At 43.9% G+C, this 22,063-nt stretch overlaps 1 protein-coding gene across 1 annotated transcript in view; it reads left to right on the top strand.

Annotated features, from left to right (window-relative positions):
• The window catches only part of EFL1 (elongation factor like GTPase 1), a 623,792-nt gene that overhangs the window by 564,409 nt on the left and 37,320 nt on the right, over nucleotides 1–22,063 (top strand). The window contains exon 19 of the mRNA XM_040342558.1: nucleotides 11,996–12,180. Within this exon, the coding sequence (XP_040198492.1) occupies nucleotides 11,996–12,180 (185 nt within the window). The remainder of the gene's footprint in view (nucleotides 1–11,995; nucleotides 12,181–22,063) is intronic.

The raw sequence follows: 22,063 nt of genomic DNA, 5'->3' as shown, positions 1-22,063 counted from the left end.
TAAAAACCGCAGAGGTGATCAAATACCACCAAAAGAAAGCTCTATTTGTGGGGGAAAAAGGACGCCAATTTTGTTTGGGAGCCATGTCGCACGACCGTGCAATTGTCAGTTAAAGCGACGCAGTGCCGAATCAAACTGGCCGGGTCCTTTAGCTGCCTAAAGGTCCGGGTCTTAAGTGGTTAAGGGCTGATGTATAATGTATAATAAATATGTAAAGCGCTGCATAAATTGACAGCTCTATATAAGTACCTATAATAAATAAATGATCACACATTGAAATCAGCATTAACATTATGTACATATATATAATATTTTATTTAGATTTGTAAATTACTCCACAAAAAAAGTGCTCTTTCGTTTCATGTTCTTTGAAAGAGAAGGCATCTCTATAGGTCTTATTCGGTTTTTACAGCTTAATTGTAACCACTTCCAAATTATCTGTAAACGGACAAATTTGCATGTTTTTCTGAAAGTGTCATTCCACTATTAATTCTTCACCCTTTTCTGGCTTAATTTTCCCTTCACCAATTGGCTACTGAAAGCTCTTCCCACTATGTACCACCCCTGCCCACTACGTACCACCCACTAAGGGTCTATAGCTGTAATGCTGCTGTAAAATAGAGACACGATTAAATATTTAATTTCACAACGTTACTTAATTTTAGAAATATAAACCTGACTTTATTTGGATGACTTCACAACAACTAAAATGTTTATATAGTAATGTTGGTATTCCCCTGTACTTTCCTATGCTGATTGATTCTTTTTTTTTTTTTTTTTTTTTTTTTTTTTTCGTTTTAAAGAGATTTATTGAAAAGCAGTACAGTACATTGCAAGCGCCACCAGAACAACCTGGGGCCGGATGATATACATACAGTACAGAGGTAGAATCTTCAAATCATTTTATAGTAAAGACAAAACTATGTGAAGAACAAGATAATCATTTTTCTTTTTTTTCCTTTTTCCCCCCCCACCCTTCCCCACCCCCGAACCTGCAATGTTCAAGGGGAAGAGAAAGGAAAAACGAGCAAAAACAAATAAATAAGGAAATAAATTAATATTAAAAAGAGAAAAAAAAATAGAAAAGGGAGAATAGCACCTAATACTGACTGCATTCCCGGCACCCTCAATGGGTTCACACTGTGCCTAAGAATCAGTGAATACGTTAAACTCATTGGAAGTGCTAAATAAAAGTGAAAACAAACCCCCAGTCCCAGAATAACTGAGGTATCCAGTGTCGTGGGCAAATCCCAGAGTATGGAATATCCTATCTCACAAACACATTTTCAGTGAGGGCTGGAGAGACCAGAAGAAAACAAAGTAAATTGGCAGTAATCTCCAGTGGTACTTTACGGCAAAGAAGGGAAAAATAACAACCAAAATAAAAAAAATAAAAAAACAAAAATTACCATAAATATTCCAGTGAAATCATTAAAGTTAAACTGACTACTTTATCTCCAATTCTATATGAAGATGTAACTGAAAGAAAGAAAGAAGAAAGAAAGAAAGAAAGTAAAAGGTCAGAGAGACTTAGTAAGGAAAAGAAAAAAAGAGTATAGGTTGAGGTTGCCAGCTACAGACTACACTGACCGGGCCACAATCCCTGGAAACAACCAGAGCAGAGAGCCAAGGACAAGAACAAGCAGGCGGAACTCCACCCTCTCTTATCTTTATATCGTAGGTAAACCTAAATGTCTAGCCCAGGGCTCCCACACCGCTTCAAAGGTTTTGGAAGAATTAAGTATCGAGCCTACCATCTTCTCCTGGTGCATGATCCAAGAGATCTTCCTCTTGGCCATCTGAACAGAGACAGTAGGTTGTTTCCAAGCACCCGCCAGCGTAATTTTGGCACCTGTGAGCATGAAGGCTATTAGTCTTTGAGCATATTTAGAGGCTCGGGGAACACCGACCCCCAGTAATGCTATTTGGGGAGATTTTTCAACCGGAACACCAGTTACCTTTCTGATGAGAGAAAACATTTTGTTCCAAAATCCCCTTATTTTTGGGCATTCCCACCAAATGTGTAACATGGAACCCTGGGCTTGGCAATTTCGGAAACACAATGGAGATGTGGTTGGAAACATAGCTGCTAGTCTGGAAGGGACCAAGTACCACCTCATTAATACTTTAAGGTTAGCTTCAATCAAAGAGATATTAATAAGACCTTTGGAGGATCTCAATCCTACCTCATGCCACTTCTCCAGGGTCCAGGACATCCGTAGATCTTTCTCCCACGCCTCCATGTAAGAAAATTTGGAAGTAGGATCCGATAGTGAGTTATAAATAATAGAAATTCCACCTTTCTGTTCAGCAGTGCTAATGCACCATTTTTCGTAACGGGTGAACTCAGGGGGATTTGGTTTATTTTTCCAAAGTGATGTAATAAAATGGGAAATCAGGGAATATCTATCCCTTTCAGAGTCCGGCATACCCAAGGATCCCACACAGTGTGCCATTGAGATCAGGCCCACTGGGGAGAGAAAGTGTCCAATTCTATAAAGTCCCTTGTCCAACCACCATCTAAAAATCGTAGGGTCTCTATTTGGATTAAAGTGGGGGATTTGGAACAGATTAGCTAGAGGTCGCATATCGGAGATTATCGCAGGAGATTTCCGCAAGTCATCCCAAAACCTGAATGCCTGAGAGAGTGTTGGGGCCATTATGGCCGGTCTTAGTTTTTGGGAGCACCAGAGCAGGTCATCCAGGGGATTATTAGGAACCGCCTGACCCTCCATCTCAATCCAATCTGGTTTCTCTCGGCAGGAATAGATGGATGACAGTTGGGTCAATCTAGCTGCCTGATAGTAACGAAAAAGAAGTGGTAAACCCAGACCTCCTTTAGTTACGGGTCCATATAAAACATTTTGGGGCAACCTATATCCTCTACCATTCCATATAAACTTCAGCACTTTGCCCTGGAATTTTTTAAGTTGGTCTTTCCTAATTGCAATGGGGAGAGATCTAAATAAATATAGCAGTCTAGGTAGGAGAGTCATTTTGACCGAATTGATCCTTCCTAGCCAGGATATTTTGTGGGTGGCCCACGTTTGTAGGTCAGTTTCGAGTTTGCGGAACATAGGAGGGAAATTGGCCTGATAAAGGTTTTCAAATTTATTAGTCAGGTTTATCCCCAGGTAACGGATAGAGGAGTCCGCCCACTGGAATCTAAACAAAGTCTTCAGTCGCTCTACCATTATAGGTTGTACATTTATGTTCAATGCCATTGATTTTTTCATATTGACCCTTAATCCCGAGACATGTCCAAATGAGTCAAGCACTTTACAAATAGCATTCAAGGATGTTCCCGGGGAGGTGACAAATAGGAGACAGTCGTCCGCAAACAAAGCGCATTTGTGGGTTTGCTGTCCACAAGAAACTCCATTAATATCCTGATTGGACCTGATGGCAATAGCTAATGTTTCTATTGCCACAGCAAAAATGATAGGAGACAGGGGGCATCCCTGTCTGGTCCCTCTTTTGATCAATATAGGATCTGAGAAATATCCCTGCATTTTGACCTTCGCCTGCGGTCCTGAGTATAAGGAGCGCAACGTTCCCAGGAAATTCTTTCCAAACCCCCACCGTTTCAGGATCTCAAATAGATAAGGCCAAGATATAGAATCGAAGGCCTTCTGGAGGTCCAACGACAGAAGCAGTCCCTCCTGGGAAGGACCTCCATCCCATCCCGACTGTAGTAACGAAACCACATCTATCGCCCGCCTGATCTGGTCCGGACCCTGTCTCCCCGGTATGAAGCCTACTTGATCTTTATGTATATAATGGGTGATAAATGAATTTATTCTGTTAGCTAATATTTTTGTGAGAATTTTCACGTCGTTATTGATCAATGAGATGGGTCTGTAATTTTCCACCTGTTCCGGGTCCTTATCAGGTTTGGGGATAACAGATATGAAAGCCTCGTTCAGCTGAGGATGGAGGTCCTCCCCCGTTCTTTTAGAATTGAAAAATTTTGTAAGGTGAGGGGCAAGAGTATCTGCGAAGTTTTTATAATAAGGGGCCGAAAAGCCATCTGGCCCAGGAGCTGAACCTCCCTTCAAATTTTTAATCACATCCAAGGTTTCCTTCACAGATATGGGGGCCTCCATAAGCTTCACATGATCAATGTGAAGGTTAGGGATAGGCAGTTTGTCGATATAGGATTGAATCACCGGGATCCCAGCTGAGTCACCGGCTTGGTAGAGTTCAGAATAAAATTCTTGGAAAGTTTTGAGAATGATTTCGGGGTTACGGGTAGTAGCCCCCTCGCGAGTTTTGATTTTTGGGAGAGAGAATGTGCGGTAAGTCGGTGAAAGTTTGGTGGCTAGCATAGTACCCATTCGATCCTTGTGTTGGTAAAATTTCGCTCCGCTCCACCCAAGGGACCTCTCAGCCCTTACAGTAAGCGCTAAGTTAAGGGCTAGTCTAGCAGCGTCCAGTTGGGAAATCTGGATCGTAGCTTGATCTTTCTTGTGCCGTTTGCATAAATCTGTAAATTCCTTATCCAATTTGTCAATTTCCAAAGCTTTATCCTTTTTTATTTTAGCCGCAATTTGTATAAGCTTACCACGGATCGTAGCCTTATGCGCAGCCCATAGAGTCTCAGCTGAGATCCCCTCAACATCATTTAAGTTAAAATATTCCTGAAGTGCTTTCTCAATTTCCAAGACAACTAATGGGTCTTTAAGGAGGGTTTCATTAAGCTTCCAGTGAAAATGACGAAAGTCGCCTGACCTGCTTTGAAGGGAGCATATCACCATTGAGTGATCAGAAAGAGCTGTCTCTTTTATGCGTGCTTTAGTGATCAAAGGGACATGTCTCGAGGAAACAAGGATGTGGTCTATTCTCGAGTATGAGCGGTGAGGGTTGGAGAAATGGGTATAATCCCTTTTAGAGGGGTTAAATTCCCTCCAAACATCCACTAGATTTCGCTGAAAAATCAGCTTAGCTATTTGCGAACTAGTCCTAGTTGGACGGGTCAATTGTGAAGACAGAGGTCTGGACTTGTCAAGACTCTGGTCGAACGCCACATTGGAATCTCCCCCCAATATAACTATCCCTTCCAAGAGTGTTTCTAAGGCATTGAACATTGACTGAAAAAATTTGAGTTGCCCTCTATTAGGAGCATAATAAGACACAAAGGAGAAAAGTTGCTCATCTATCCACCCTTTTACTAGGATAAATCTCCCTTCAGGGTCCCTGTGCACTAATAGTGATTTAAATGTACAAGATTTAGCGAAGAGCACTGCAACCCCTCTCGTCTTGTCCTCTGCATTTGCCAGGAAGAATTGAGGATAGTGAGTATGGATGAATGAAGGGGAATAACTTGTAGGGAAATGGGTTTCTTGTAAAAGAAGTACTTCTAGTTTTTGGGAACGATAGGATTGGAACACTTTCTTCCTCTTGACAGGGGAATTTAGACCTTGGACGTTGTGGGATACTACTCTAAGAAGTGGAGGTGAAGTGGAGTTACGTGACATGACCAACAAATAACAAGAGCGTATGGTAGCTATGTGCACTTACCCCGGGGGATAGAAGGCGTGGGATCCGAGAGCAGACGGCATATATAGGGCCTGGACCCGGTGAAGAGCTAGTAAGGAACTGTGTCCGCAGCTTGGCAACCTCAGAAAAAGAAAAAGAAAAGCAGGAGAAGAGAAAAAAGAAGGAACATATGACAAAGCATATTAAATGAAACCGGCGAGAGTGAGGTGGAAAAAGTCCCAACCCCCTCCCGCCAAACAAAACATACACGTAACCCAAATCAAGGGTTACCAGACCAACTCCCGACAGCGGAAAATCCACAGTCGAGGGTTGGACGGGGGCACAAGGCATCTGCCCCGGTCATAGCCATCCCTAAAAGGAATAAGGCACATAGAATTATTATTAATATATAATACCAAAAACTATAACATTTTAGAACATATAGAACAAGGGCAGCCGAAGCCCGTAGATCAAAGAGGAAGGGATCCAATTAGGACCTATCAGTATGCTATATAAGATAATCAAGATATTACTAAGTTTAAGTCCAGGTTTAATGACCTTGAGTCAGTAGCTATATATATATAGAAACCCGAGTGGTTCAAAAAATAAGTTTGGATGTTATCAATAAATTACCAAAGGAGCCTTGATCCCGGTCCCTCCCACCAAACTGAGAAGGGGCCCGGACCAAAACCGGCGGCACAATTAGTATGCAAAATATATGCTAAGTTTTGCAAAAAATTAATCCTGTGAAGGAGAAAAGACAACCTAAGGTGGTAGAAACAATTGGGAACCAAGTGGACCAGGGATCTTCCCAAAATTGTTGGAAAATCCCGGGTAAAACATGCCCCATCATGGACATTCCAGGAACCCTAAAAGGAGCACATATCTGATGACACAGAAAAAAAAAAACAAAAAAAAACAAAGTCAGGTTGTGACTGAGTCCTTAATACGTCTACTTTTGTTGGATTTCCATGACGGTGAGATAGGGCTGGTAGGAGTAGGCCGTTTGGACGATCCTGCCTGTGGGGTGGAGGTGTCCATCGCTGGATCCAGCGTGATAAGCTTCAGGGAGAGTAGAAGTTTTTCCCCCTCAGGAAGAGATGTGAAGGAATAAGTTTTTCCCTTATGTGAGAATTTCAGGGCAAATGGGAAGGCCCACCAGTACCGGATTTCTTTCTGCATCAGAATAGAAAGTAAAGGCTTCAGGGCCCTACGCCTTTGGATGGTTAGAGGGGATATGTCTGCAAAGATTTGTACATTGACTCCTTGGAACAGGATGGAGGGATGTTGACGTGAGGCTTTCATTACTTCCTCTTTTACTGTGTAGTAATGTGGCTTTACCACAATGTCTCTAGGTGAACCGTCTTTTCTGAGAGGGCCAAGGGACCTGTGTGCCCTGTCCAATTCTAGTTTATGAGCATTTATTGACGGTAGCAGGTGCTTTATGAGGTCCTGCACTGCTGTAGAAACGTCCATAATGGATTCTGGGATCCCCCTGACCCTAAAATTCTCTCTCCTTGAACGATTTTCGAGGTCGTCAATTCTGTTCAAAGCAGTGTCCAGCTGTTCTTGCAAAACATGTATGTGGTCAGTGTTCTGATTAGCCCTAGAAACCGTGATATCCAATTTTTGTTCTATCACCTCCATTCTAGAGCCGAGGTTTTGAAAGTCATTTCTAATGTCATTAGTTATTTTGTTGGCAGTGTTGGCCAGGCCTTTCTCCAGCAATTCAGAGAGTTTGAGGAAAAGTTCTCCTGCATTTTGAGGCATAATGGGTTCAGGTATGCCTGAGGAGAAAATGGCGCCTGAGGGGGATAATGCATCTCCCATGGGGGAGATATGAGAGGCTGAGTGCTGCTGTGAGGGATTCTCCATATCAGGAACTATGGCCACTGGTGAGAGAGACATGAGAGCAGGAGCGCCATGGGCAGTCATGTCTGCATAGGAAATGGGTTTCTGGGACAGAGTTTGTCTGTCCTCCTGTCTCCCCCCAGCGCTGGCTTCTGTTACCTGAGGCGCGGTCGCCATCTTGGATTCGCTCGGTGTCTCCGCCGGCGAATTACGGGTCCTCGGGTCCCGCCGGACCGCGCTGCTGTACATGTACAGGCAGTCCTAAGGTTCCCCCAGAAGTGTGGCCAAAATTCGGGCCGTCGGCTGCCGTTCGTTCCGGGCTAGGGCGGCGAGATGACCGGGTCAGTGCGGAGCTCCCGGCTTAAGCAGCCATCACGGGTGCCTCCGCGCATGCGCCTCGCTGATTGATTCTAAACATAACTGGACATATTTAGTAACCAGTGCAAGGAGGAAATCACTTAATCAGGCAAAGAGCAATAATGCCCAGTGACCAATTAGAATTCACTTTACTGAGTCATACCAGGTGGATGCTGACGGGCTGCTATTGGTATTTCAGTTTTACTAAATAAATCAGAAAAATGTCTTGTGTCTGCTAGAGAACTGACTGTGCTAATAAATAAAAATATCTGGTTTCAGTGTAAAACACAAAAAGCTCTTTCTCTGGGCTTCCATGCATGAGGCCCATTAACACATAACTGCTCTATAAGAGAGTCCAAATTTCCAATACAAGGGAAATCCTAAGACATCTTTATTTTGGTACAGAGGACAGCTGTGGTAATACGCTTTTCCTTTTACATTTGTAGAAATTGTTGAAAGAATCTTTGAACTAAAATACTTAAAAGCGAATGCAACATTTTTATGCAATTCTTGTAGATTTCTTCATATACAGTGCCTTGTAAAAGCATTCATACCACTTGAAATTTTCCACATTTTGTCATGTTACAACCGAAAACGTAAATGTTTTTTTGGGGGATTTTATGTGATAGACCAACAAAGTGGCACATAATTGTGAAGTGGAAGGAAAATGATTTTCAAAATGTTTTACAAATATCTGAAAAGTGTGGGGTACATTTGTATTCAGCCCCCCTGAGTCAATACTTTTTAAAACCGCCTTTCGCTGCAATTGGAGCTGCAAGACTTTTTGGGGATGTCTCTACCAGCTTTGTACATCTAGAGAGTGACATTTTTGCCCATTTATCTTTGCAAAATAGCTCAAGCTCTGTCAGATTGGATGGAGAGCGTCTGTGAACAGCAATTCTCAAATCTTGCCACAGATTTTCAATTGGATTTAGGTCTGGACTTTGACTAGGCCATTCTAACACATGAATATGCTTTGATCTACCATTCCTTTGTAGCTCTGGCTGTATGTTTAGGGTCGTTGTCCTGCTGGAAGGTGAACCTTCACCCCAGTCTCAAGTCTTTTGCAGACTCTTACAGGTTTTCTTCTAAGATTGCCCTGTATTTGGCTTCATCCATCTTCCCATCAACTCTGACCAGTTTCCCTGTCCCTGCTGAAGAAAAGCATCCCCACAACATGATGCTGCCACCACCATGTTTCACAGTGGTTCAATTTTGGTCTCATCTGACCAGAGCACCTTCTTACACATGTTTGCTGTGTCCCCCACATGGCTTCTCGCAAACTGCGATCAAGACTTCTTATGGCTTACTTTCAACAATGGTTTTCTTTTTGCCTCTCTTCCATAAAGGCCAGATTTGTGGAGAGCACGACTAATGGTTGTCCTGTGGACAGATTCTCCCACCTGAGCTGTGGATCTCTGCAGCTCCTCCAGAGTCACAATGGGCCTCTTGGCTGCTTCTCTGATTAATGCTCTCCTTGCCCGGCCTGTCAGTTTAAGTGGACGGCCATGTCTTGGTAGGTTTCCAGTTGTGTCATACTCTTTCCATTTTCGGGTGATGGATTGAACAGTGCTCTGTGAGATGTTTAAAGCTGGGGATATTTTTTTTTATAACATAACCCTGCTTTAAACTTCTCCACAGCTTTATCCCTGACCTGTCTGGTGTGTTCCTTGGCCTTCTTGATGCTGTTTGTTTACTAAGGTTTATCTAACAAACCTCTGAGGGCCTCACAGAACAGCTGTATTTATATTGAGAATAAATTACATACAGGTGGACTTGATTTACTAATTAGGTGACTTCTAAAGGCAATTGGTTCCACTAGACTTTGGTTAGGGGTACCAGAGTAAAGGGGGCAGAATACAAATGCACGTCACACTTTTCATATATTTATTTGTAAAAAAAATTGAAAACCATTTATAATTTTTCTTCCACTTCCCAAGTATGTGCCACTTTGTGTTGGTCCATCACATAAAATCCCAATAAAATACATTTATGTATTTGGTTGTAACATGACAAAATGTGGAAATCTTCAAGGGGTATGAATACTTTTTGTGTACATTTGTGCATAAGGTTGTGCTGCTTTTCATACCATCACAGCCAATAAAGTGAATTCAATATGAGTCTTTTCCCTTCACAAACGAATGCACTAGTGGGTGTTTTTTTTTTTTTACTTTATTCACAGTGCTACATCTTTTGTACTATTTTTGTATAAATTGTTCTTAATTATGTGGAAAGCCAAAAAGTAATATAAACATTTTTTTTGGGGGGGGGGTAGATGATAAGTAAAATATGTATTTCCCTTGTCAGTCAGCAGGTGGAGCTTTTAAGCTTCTTTTTACATTTTCCCCTGTCCCATTGGCTCTTTGTTGTAAAAATCCTGACTGCAGAACCCTTAGATAAAATGTACCTAGCCGTGACTTTTCTTCCTTTATCTAAGATTTTAATTAGAGGTCTTGTCCTTGAATTCAGATAACCACTGCTGTGCTCTCTTTAGATAACCTGTAGTGTTCCTTTGTTATGTATTAAAGTGCTAGACATAATTTTTATTTATTTTTTCCACTTTTCATGGTGTACTGCTTAAAATCCATGGTGTACTGCATACTTTCACCCAGTATAGGGATTTCAGTGCCTGATTTATTTTTGAAACATTATGTTTTTACTTTTTTGATTTAAAAAAAACATTCTGTAAAAAAGAAAATGTATTCATTTTTTTTTTATCTTTATTGTTAAATAATTAAAAATAATAGTAATTAAACTAAAATTGAAGGTCAGTTATTTTGCACTCTCCAGTCTTAGTTAATCAGCCCCATGGTGTACTGCTTAAATCTCACCCAGTATAGAGAATGTCATGCCTGATTTATTTTTGAAACATTTTGTTTTTACTTTTCTATTAAAAAAAACACATTCTGTATAATTATTTTTAAATAATTAAAAATAATAGTAATTAAAAAAAAAAGTGAACGTCTTTAATTAAACACTTTCTGATGATATGTTTATGTTTAAAAGAAAAGTATGGGTTTCCCCCCCCCCCTTCCATTTATACTTACCTAGGTGGATGCAGCATGGGTTTCCGATGCTGCATCTGTCCCCCGACCCTTCAGCACTGAAAGCCGAGCGATCGAACATCAGTTTTCAGAGCTGGGTGAGCAGAGAGCTTCAGACTGTCAGTCACAGCTCTTTGCTCTTCTCCCTCCTCCTTCACTAGAGTGCTGGGCTGTGGAGGGGCGGGGAGTGGCCTTCTCAGACTCTCAGCGGCTCACTGAGATGGGTGTCAGTCCAGGCACCAGGCGGATCCAGACTCCCATTGTCAGGATGACGCGGTGCCTGGACTGATATCCGTGACGTCATGAAAACGGATCACAGGAGTGTAAAACAACTTACAGTGGAACCTCAGATTAATCAGTTCCAAGTAGAATGCTCGTAATCCAAAGTACTCGCATATCAAAGCGAGTTTCCCAATTGAAGTCAATGGAAACGAAAATAGTTTTGTTCCGCATTGAGATCAATTGCATGCAATACTGCATGCGGGCAAAAGGCAAAGCAGGGCTGGAGAGCCTCGTAAACACTCGGAAATGGCCGAGGACACCTCGGCTGAACTCCGTAAACTGAGTATTTTCGCGATTTTCCGGGCATTTCTGAACGGCGCCGATTGGAAAAAATGCTCGGCACCGGCGCGCCCACCCCACCTCAAGCCAAATGCGGTATTGCACACCGCTTTGGCTTGAATCCTGCTCATTTTGCAAGACAACACTCACAAATTGAGTATTTTATTTATAAAATGCAGTGCTCGCATTGCGAAACGCTCATTAACCATGTTACTCGCAATCCAAGGTTCCACTGTACACTCCTACGATCCATACAAACAAACTTTGGCTGGTTTTCTCCTTTAATGTTTTAGAAAAATTGCATGTTTTCTTTTTTTTGCAAGTTGCTATGTCCCCCATCTGCCCAAAAATTGGGATCAAAGGAATCGGTAAAATATTTTAAGAAGTTCTTCTTTATTAGCCCTATATAAATCCTGTAGAATAATAATGATAATTAACATTTTACATTTTTTTTTTTACATATTACTCAGTGTTGCCAGATTCAGAGTCAGAATTCGGAAAATGATTCTGTTCTTTTTGCAGAAGAGCAGATTTGTGGTACATAAAATGCATCGCTTGGCTTTTTATCTTTATCACAAAGTCAAGTTTTTTTTTTCTCATCCCAAGCTTCTTGGTGGCATTTTCATATGAAGTCGCTGTGTTTTTCAGAAACTGATTGAAACCATTTGACTGACTTTTTTGTTTTCTCTTGAACATTTTCACAGGTCGTATGTATGGCGTCCTGTCAAAAAGAGAAGGTCGTGTCCTGTTGGAGGAGATGAAAGAAGGAACAGATATGTTCATTATTAAGGCTGTGCTGCCCGTGGCCGAAAGCTTTGGCTTTGCAGATGAAATAAGAAAAAGGACAAGTGGCCTGGCCAGCCCCCAGCTGGTGTTCAGTCACTGGGAGGTAAACAAATTATTCCTTCTGAATAGTCACTAGATCAAATGGGACCAGAACTGAATTCTTTGCAGATAGAGACCTGTATATGCCTTCCTTGACAGCAGTTATAAAATATTCTGTCTACCTCAGCAGAAAATCGTCCAAATGAACTAATGTCCTGTAAACCTCAGACTAGCAAATTACAGCAGAAAACGACTGTTATGTTTACAGTGCATCCCATCCCCCAATGTGCTACTAATGGCTCCTGAGAAACCCTGTACCTCCAAGAGGCCCATCTTTACAATTCCCTTTACTTCCTATAATGCATAACTTAATTTTTGAGTTGCCAATGCCACGTCTTAACAGAGTGATATGGAAAGTTGGCGGCATGTCTACCCCTGACTTTTAAAATGTGTAAATATCTGTGCGATATAAAAAGTCTACACAAAATGTTAGGTTTCTGTGATGTTAAAAAATTGGACAAAGATAAATCATTTCCGTACCTTTTCTACCTTTAATGTGACCTGCAAACTGAAATCTTTTACGTGGGGAAATAAAAACTAAAATAACATGGTTGCATAAGTGTGCACACCCTTACACTAAGGCCGCGTACACACAATCAGTCGGTTAACCGATGAAGCTGACTGATGGTCCGTCGTGCGTACACACCATAGGTTAAATAACTGATCGTGTCAGAACGCGGTGACGTAAAACACAACAACGTGCTGAAAAAAACGAAGTTCAATGCTTCCAAGCATGCGTCGACTTGATTTTGAGCATGCGCGGGTTTTTAACCGATGCATACTAACGATCGGTTTTGACCTATTGGTTAGGCGTCCATCGGTTCAATTTTAAAGCAAGTTCTAATTTTTTGGACCGAAGGTTAACTGACCGATGGGGCCCACACATGATCGGTTTGGACCGATGAAAACGGACCTTCAGTTCGTTTTCAGCGGTTTTGACCGATCGTGTGTACGCGGCCTAATACATTGTTGAAGCAGCTTTTGATTTTATCATATCACTCAGTCTTTTTGGGTATGAGTCTATTTGCATGGCACATCTTGGCTTGGCAATATGTGCCCACCCTTCTTTGCAAAAAAACTCCAAATCTGTCAGATTGCGAGGTCATCTCCTGTGCACAGGCCTCTTCAGATCACCCCACAGATTTTCAATTGGATTCAGGTCTGGGCTCTGGCATTCCAAAACCTTAATCTTCTGATGAAGCCATAATTTTGTTGGTTTGCATGTATGCTTTGGGTCGTTGTCATGCTGAAAGATGAAGTTCCTCTTTATTTTCAGCTTTCTAGCAGACGCCTGAAGGTTTTGTGCCAATATTGACTGGTATTTGGAACTGTTCATAATTCCCTCTACCTTGACTAAGGCCCCTGTTTTAGCTGAAGAAAAACAGCCCCAAAGCACGATGCTGCCTCCACCATGCTTCTTTGTGGGTATGGTGTTCTTTTGGTTGATGTGCAGTGTTGTTTTTGCGCCAAACATCTTTTGGCGTTATGGCCAAAAAGTTCAACCTTGGTTTCATCAGACCAGAACACATTTTCCTACATGCTTTTGGGAGACTTCAGATGTGTTTTTGCAAAATTTAGCCGGCTTAGATGTTTTTCTTCATAAGGAAAGGCTTCCATCTTGCCACTCTACCCCATAGCCCAGACATATGAAGAATACGGGAGATTGTTGTCACATGTACCACACAGCCAGTACTTGCCAGATACTCCTGTAGCTCCTTTAATGTTGCTGTAGGCCCCTTGGCAGCCTCTCTGACCAGTTTTCTTCATCAGTTTTGGAAGGACGTCCAGTTCTAGGTAATGTTACTGTTGTGCCATATTTTCTCCACTTGATGATGACTATCTTCACTGTGTTCCATGGTATATCTATTGCCTTGAAACGTATTGTGTACCCTTCGGCTGACTGATACCTTTTTAACAATGAGATCCCTCTGATGCTTTGGAAGCTCTCTGCAGACCATGGCTTTTGTTGCAGGATGCAACTAAGAAAATGTCAGGAAAGACCTACTAGAACAGTTGAACTTTATTTAGGGTTAATCAGAGGCACGTTTAATGATGGCAGGTATGTGTGCATACCAAAAGATTTCAGTTTGTTTTTCAATTGAGTTGTACAGTTTATAGGTCACAATTAAAGGTGGAAAAAGTTCTGAAATTATTTATCTTTGTCTCATTTATTTATATCACAGAAACCTGACATGTTAACAGGGGTGTGTAGACTTTTTATATCCACTGTAAGTACCTACGTCCTAGAGTCATTACAACAGAAATATTTTTTGGTGACTGTTGTGGCATTTAATGGTACTGTACAAGGACATCAGCACATAGAGGGTCTAAAAAGTTAATTGTTTTACAATAGTTTGATAAAACATACACAAAAATTGTGGCACAATATAGCAGTAAAACCACTCTCTATTAAATGGATAATAATATAGTAATAGCAGGTGGCAAATGCTCATGATCTATCACATGACGCATTTCCATATTGTCTAGACATGTTTTGTGGTCTCAAGTGTTTTAGAGAGCAAATTTATCTATAGAAAAACAACAATAGTTATAACTAATATCATGGAAAATTGGTATGTTTGGACATAAGGATTCAAAATGTGTTGTATACAATCTTACCCTTCACCCATGGAGTGACTATACGAATAGTAGCGTGGAACACGTCTGTCCTGGCGAGTATGGAAGCAGTATTACACGGGGCATATAACTTCTAGTGATAAAAAAAGTTTGTGTTGAGCTACACGTCATATCAAACGTCCGTTTGATATGAAGGCCTGGTTTTGTCTGTGTTGCAACCCGCCCTTTCACACAGGCAAAACCGGCCATTCAACACAGTAAACCCACCCCGGAAAACGCAGACAAAACTGGACTATCAGCACACTGTAAAGCCACCCCGCAACAGCGAGGCACAATCTGAGAACTACGATCTCCCTCCGCTGTTTGTATACGTTTCAATTGTTCTTGTAAAATGGTCATAAAATCAGATGTTGTGCTATGACGTACGGCGCATGTGCAGTTCGTCCTGGGCACTATTCGATGGGGGGGGGGGGGCACTGCTCGACAGAACACCAGCAAAGAGAAAGCTAAGCTGGCTGCCTGACTGCCTCCTGCCAACCGATGACACCATCAGTTGCTAGGGACTTTCTGGCAAGCGTACAAAGAGGAGCAGAGAGCAGGAGGAGGTGCGGACACAGCTCTCTGCCTCCTCTGTACACTGGGGTTAACCTTGCGCTCTCCCTCCTGTTAACCGTTAATAGAGGATCACTCCAATTTCAGGACGGACTGGAGCTGGGGAAGGGAGGGGGCAATAGAAAGCACAACCCACACCTCCTCCTGACTCTCTCCCCTTGGCTGCTGTCACTACTGTTGGGAAAGAATTTATGCTATGAAGAGGGGAGATTTGAGGGGATAATTGTCCTATGTGGGGAATCTGAGTGCAGGTGGGGGGCTGTGCTAGGAGGGAAGATCTTAGGGGGTAATTGAGCTACCTGGGGGATTGGTGGGGGGGGTTGTGCTAGGAGTGGGGGTTTTGGGAGGTTGTGCTAGGGGGATTATTTTAGGGGGGTTGTGCTGAGAGGGTGATTTGGGGGGTTGTGCTTAGGGGGGATTTGGGTGGGGGAGGTTTGTGGAGGGAGATTTTGGTGGTGGGGGTTCTGGCAGGGGGATTTGGGTGGGGGCGGTTGTGCTAGGAGGGAGGTGTTTGTGTTGGTAGGCGGGGGTTTTGGGAGGTTGTGCTAGGTGGGATGATTTTAGGAGGTTGTGCTCAGGGGGGATTTGGGTGGGGTTTGTGGAGGGAGATTTTGTTGGGGGTGGGGTGCTGGCAGGGGGATTCGGGTAGGTGGGTTGTACTAGAAGGCATGTGTTTGTGTTGGGAGGTGGGGGTTTTGGGAGGAGGTTGTGCTAGGAGGGATGATTTGGGGGTTGTTTTTTCTGAGTGGGGGAGTTCTGCTAGAAGGGGGGTTGTGCTGTGAGGGTGATTTGGGTGGGAGAGGGAGTTTGTGCTGGCAGGAGAATTTGAGTTAGGGGGTTGTGCTAAGAGGGAGGTTTGTGGGGGGGGGGTTGCTGGGAGTGGGTGTTTTGGGAGGTTGTGCTAGGAGGGATGATTTTGGGGTGGTTGTGCTGGAAGGGGGATTTGGGTGGGGGGTTCTGCTAGAGGGGGGGTTGTGCTGTGAGGGTGATTTGGGGGGGGGTTGTGGTGGCAGGGGGATTTTATTATGCTAGGAGGGAGGTTTTGTGAGGTGTTTGGGAGTGGGGGTTTTGGGGTGGTTGTGCTGAAAGGGGATTTGGGTGGGGGGGGGGGGGTTGTGCTGTGAGGGTGATTTGGGGGAGGGGGAGTTTGTGCTGGCAGGGGGATTTTGGTAGGGGGGTTGTACTAGGAGGGGGGTTTGTGCTAGGAAGGGGTGGTTTGTGCTGGAAGGGAGATTTGGGTGGGGGGGCTTGTGGTAGGAAGAGGGGTTTGTGCTGGGGTGATTTAGATGGGGGGGGGTGTTGTGTTAGGAGGGGGATCTTGCGGGTTTGTATTAGGAGGGGAACGCGCCAAAAAGTGAGTGATGCACCTCCTGAGGACAAGCCCTCAGACTGACGTGCCCCGGATTTGTGTGAGATTCTAAAGGGTGCCATGGCTAAAAAAAAAGGGGTTGAAAAACACTGATTTAGACGGATGCACTTGTAACTTTAAAGGGAGAGGTAATAATTATTTGGCACGGTTAGCAATCAGATTTAACATTTTGTTTTGTAAGCAAGGGTAATCCTTGAATCCTTTACACCGCACAATTTCTCACTCTGTTATTTCATTGTTCCATCACATGGGTTAAGGCTTTTTGTATAGTGTTTTGCCTAACCGAAACGCAGTGAGTAACCCACAGGAGCTATACACAGTGCAAATGATCAGAGGCAGTAAAATCATGGCTTGTGATAGTAGAGTTTTACTATACTCCATTAATCAGATTATGGAATATCCTCCGAACTCTGAGATTTTCTTTGGTTTGTGAATTTATTGGTCTGAATATAGCGTTACATCTAATAATTTGCTCTTTAAATGATTCACGGTTTTAAGAGGAATCTTGGAGAAGTGTGTTTGGTTGGGTTTTGTTCTCATTTAGATAACAGCTGATCATGCCTAGCAGGCACACCCTGCTCCCATGCCAGATGTTAGGTGTCTGTCTGGGGCTGCATAGAGTTTCAGGAGTGAAAATAACATTGAGGTTTTAAGACACATTAGAGCCCAGTGGGAGCTTTGATAGATTTGGAAGGAATGGAATGTAAGGAAAAACATAACCAGCATATTAGATGAAGCATGTGGCTTGATACTCTTCTCTTATGTTTTCTTGCTAAGTTTTTCCATTTCCAGCTGCCTGTCATTTGTTGACCTTAAAGTTAAAAGGTTTGTTTTTGTTCCATTTTTTAAATATCCTGTTTACTGTTCGGTTTTGTTGAATGTGTGTTACAATGATGGAGTAAAGAAATACATTTGATGTCAATTTTTTAATTGGGATTAGATACATCAGACCTTTATTAGTATGTATAGGCAGAGCCATCTTTAAGGCAGGGCAAAAGGGGAAGCTGCCCTGGGCCCTGTCATTGTTGTGCTGCCTAAAGCAGCTGCCTCATACTTGCCAACTATCCCAGTTTAAATTCCCTTGTCCCTTGAAGTTTTAGTCATGTGCTGTGTCCCGATATCTCAGTGTGAAGTGCTGTTACTAATGCTGCCCAGATTTGGCCTATTGTTGTGTACAGATGACTCACCTGCATGCCCTGTGTTTACATGTTGTGGCGGTGGGACCCTGTGCTACCTGAAAGATTGCTGGTTTACGCCAGATTTGGGAGAGAAAGGCACGCTGATTGCACACCTGTGTGTTGGGTTATTTAGTTGTACTCTGACTATGGCTCAGGGCCCCACCCAACAGACAGGAAGTCTGTGCCCGGGAGTCAGGTGGACTCCCATCCCTCTAAGAGGAGTTAGACACTACATGGTTGCAGCCGAGCATGCATGTCTGCAGGAGGCAGATGTCATTGGTGATTGAGCAGCAAGGCACTGATCAGGAGTAAGGATGAGCTCCGGCGTGTTCGCATAGAACACGTGCAGAGCCCGCCAGGAAGTCGGGAACCCGCGCTGCGCTAATCACAGCCGAGCATCGGGAAATGTCTGCCTATCTGTGATTAGCGCAGCGCGGGTGACGACTTCCTGGCGGGCTCCGCAAGTGTTCTATGCGAACACGTCGGAGCTCATCCTTAATCAGGAGAAAGCTAGGAGAGAGCTTAACTCTAGAAAACTCTGTTTGTTCTGAGGAGCAGACCTAAGGCCTAGGCTAAAGGCCTGAACCAGCCGGATGGCAAGAATGAAAGCCAGGAGGCTAAAGTATTGAGTATGCGAGATGCAGTAATGGTGGAACCCCCCTGTGAGGGCTACTGATGTATTCAGTTCTGGACTGGCGTACTCACTAAAAATGCACCTACCGCTGGAGTCTGATCACCCCAATCTTACAATGTAAATAACCATCATTCATATGCAAAGAACGGGAGCATTCATATGTAATTACTGGTGGCCGGCGGCATTCATATGTAAATAGAGGTGGCATTCATATGTATATCATGCCCCTCTGCAGTGAGGAGATGATGTGCTGTAACCTCTAGCGACCAATCAGTGAGCAGTATCACTGTACCGTAATCTCTAGCAACCAATCAGCAAGCAGAAATCATGGGCTGTAACCTCTAGCAACTAATCAGTGAGTCGTATTGTGCGCTGTAACCTCTAGCAACCAGTGAGTAAGTGGTAATGATATGCTGTAGCCTCTGGCAACCAATCACAATCGCTGCCTGATCTGATGCAGTAAACAGATTTTGGGCCAGATTCACAGAGAGATACGACGGTGTATCTCCTGATACGCCGTCATATCTCTGACTTAGGCCCGTCGTATCTATGCGCCTGATTCATAGAATCAGTTCCGCATAGATATGCCTAAGATCCGACAGGTGTAACTGTGTTACACCGTCGGATCTTATCTGCAATTTAAAAATGGCCCGGGGGCGTTCCCGCTGATTTACGCTGAGAAATATGTAAATCAGCGAGATATGCCAATTCACGAACGTACGCGGACCCGACGCAGTGTTGTTACGAAGTTTCCGTAGCGGTTTTCCAGGCGTATACTTACCCTTGCTTCTATGAGGCGCAGCCAATGTTAAGTATAGCCGTCATTCCCGCGTCAATTTTTTTTTTTTACGTCGTTTGCATACGTCGATTCAGAAACCCGCGCGTCGCAAGTTACGCTCACGCCGAAACCACTGACGTCCTAGTGACGTCAGTGGGAGCAATGCACGCCGGGAAATTTCGCGGACGGCGCATGCTCATTTAAATCGGCGTGGGAACGCGCCTGATTTAAATGGTACACTCCCCCTAGCCGCGGAATTTGAATTCCGCTGGGGGTTTTACGATCCGCCGCCGCAAGTTTGGAGGTAAGTGGTTTGTGAATTACCCACTTGCCTCTCAAACTTGCGCCAGCGGATCTTAAATCACATAGGTCACGCGGATCTAAAGATCCGCTGATCTATGTGAATCTAGCCCAATAAGTCTAGCTGATATTTATTGTATGTCTCAGAGCATTTGGAAAGCGAAATTGCATGGGGGGGTGGGGCCCAAGAATTTTTTTGCCCAGGGTCCAATCAATATTAAAGACGGCCCTGTGTATATGTAATCCATGGTGGGAGTCTTACATCAGCCATTTAAATCCGTATAATGACAAGAGCACCGCACCTGGTGATGTATGACTTAGATTGAAATCCTTGTGCAGTTTTCGAACTAAAGGCTGAAGTCAAGTTTATTTCCGGGAGATGGATACTAATGGCATGTGCTAAGTGAACGCAGTGTGTAAATAATGGTAATCACCATTATGTCATTGGATTTTTGCCAGGGTTTTTGTACTGTGCAGCTCTCTCTGCTGGATGTGACGGATTTATAGATCTTATTTTTAGCACAAGCAGAGGAAGTTTGGGATGATAGGTCTTGAATATTTTCAGCTTATGATTGTGAGTTGGCAGAAGAGGGTTGGCGGGGTGTATTGAACTTCTATTTTCAGCAGGGTCATATTTAGTACTAGTCAAAGTAGGCCTTTCTCTATAGACAGCACAGGAAAGAGGGGCTTTTCCCAACAAACTGGTTTTAAAGGCTTAAAGCGGAGGTTCACCCAAAAAACAAGTATATAACAGTACATTCAGTATACCTCAAACATGTACAGTATGCCGTACATACGGTATTATCTGTATTTTCCTCCCGGCTTCTGGGTACTCGCTCCCGCGGGAGTGGGCCTTCCTGTGCAATGCCACAATGTCATCGGGGACTTCGCCCATATGATTGACGTGCCTAAGAAAAACTCCCCCCGGCGGATAAGGCGCGTCACGACTTTCTGAAAGTAGCCGAACCGCGAGTCGGCTCTATATGGCGCCTGCACAGTCAGCTCTACACGGCTCCTAGTGGGTGCGCAGGCGCCGTATAGAGCCGACTCGCGGTTCGGCTCCTTTCGAAAGTCCTGACGCGCCTTATCAGCCAGGGGAGTTTTTCTCAGGCACATAAATCATTTGGGCGAAGTCCCAGATATCATTGCGGCACTCCACAGGAACGAGTACCCGGAAGTCGGGAGGATAATACCGTATATACACCTCCCCCCCCCAAAAAAAACGGCATACTGTACATGTTTGAGGTATACTGAATGTAATGTTATATACTTGTTTTTTGGGTGAACCTCCGCTTTAAGGCTGCATTCACACCTAAGCGACAAAACGCCCGACGCGGGACGCTTCTGCCGCTAGAGGGGAGAATTCCCATTGCTGTCTATGGAGATGGTTCACATCTCATAGACGCGCAACGCCTGTCGCCTGAAAAAAAGTCCCGGACCCTTTTTTTCACGCGACAGGCGCGTTTTCCCATAGACAGCAATGGGAATACTTTTAGGGAAAAAAAAATTTAAACATTTGTACTCGCGGCAAATCTGCCGCTACACGCGAACGCGGCTGTCGCTTAGGTGTGAATGCAGCCTAAGGTGTTTTTCCTTAATGCATTCTATACATCTGAAAGCCCCTCCAAGCCCCCCTTATATTTTCCTAAGCCTCATTTAGATCCAGAAATGTGCATGAGAGCAGGGGCTCTCCGAGATCTCTCTATCTCTCCTCATTGGCTCACACAGCATTGAGAGACATTTGCTGTCAATCACAGCCTGTGAGCCAATGAGGAGAGAGCTGGGGGCAGGACCAAGCCCTTATCCATGTTTGAATGGACACATGGCTCAGAAGTGCCAGAGGCATGCTATTGGGGGCACTCGGCAGGGGGAGGTGTCAGGACTGCCGGGGGAATTGCCACGAAATGAGATTTGCCATGGAATGAGATGGTCCGCCTCCATCACATCCTATTGGCTCACTCCTGTCACGTGACATATTTAAACGTCAAGTATCGACGCAAACATCAGTCTCAGCTAGGCTATCATAGGGAGAGGATCTCCTCTCCCTGTGATAGCTGAAGCTGCACGGAGCTGGTGCACGGAGCTCACATGGCCTCTGTGGCCCGATTCCGAGAGCGGAATCGGGCCACAGAAGCTCATACATTTACTAGGCTAATAAATGTTCTCCTTTATTACAATGTCAGGCTAATAAATGTTCTCCTTCATTACAATGTCACTTTGGGATCTACAGCGATATCAGGATCCCTCTGCCCGATAGCGCTGTCATGCCTCCGTGCACCAGCTCCGTGCAGCTTCAGCTATCACAGGGAGAGGAGATCCTCTCCCTATGATAGCCTAGCTGAGACTGATGTTTGCGTCGATACTTGACGTTTAAATATGTCACGTGACAGGAGTGAGCCAATAGGATGTGATGGAGGCGGACCATCTCATTCCATGGCA

The sequence above is a fragment of the Rana temporaria genome, chromosome 3 (genome assembly GCF_905171775.1).
Source record: "Rana temporaria chromosome 3, aRanTem1.1, whole genome shotgun sequence".
In the NCBI taxonomy this organism is placed as follows: domain Eukaryota; kingdom Metazoa; phylum Chordata; class Amphibia; order Anura; family Ranidae; genus Rana; species Rana temporaria.
Note: the sequence above shows the minus strand (reverse complement) of the source record. Positions and strands in the feature narration are given on the sequence as shown.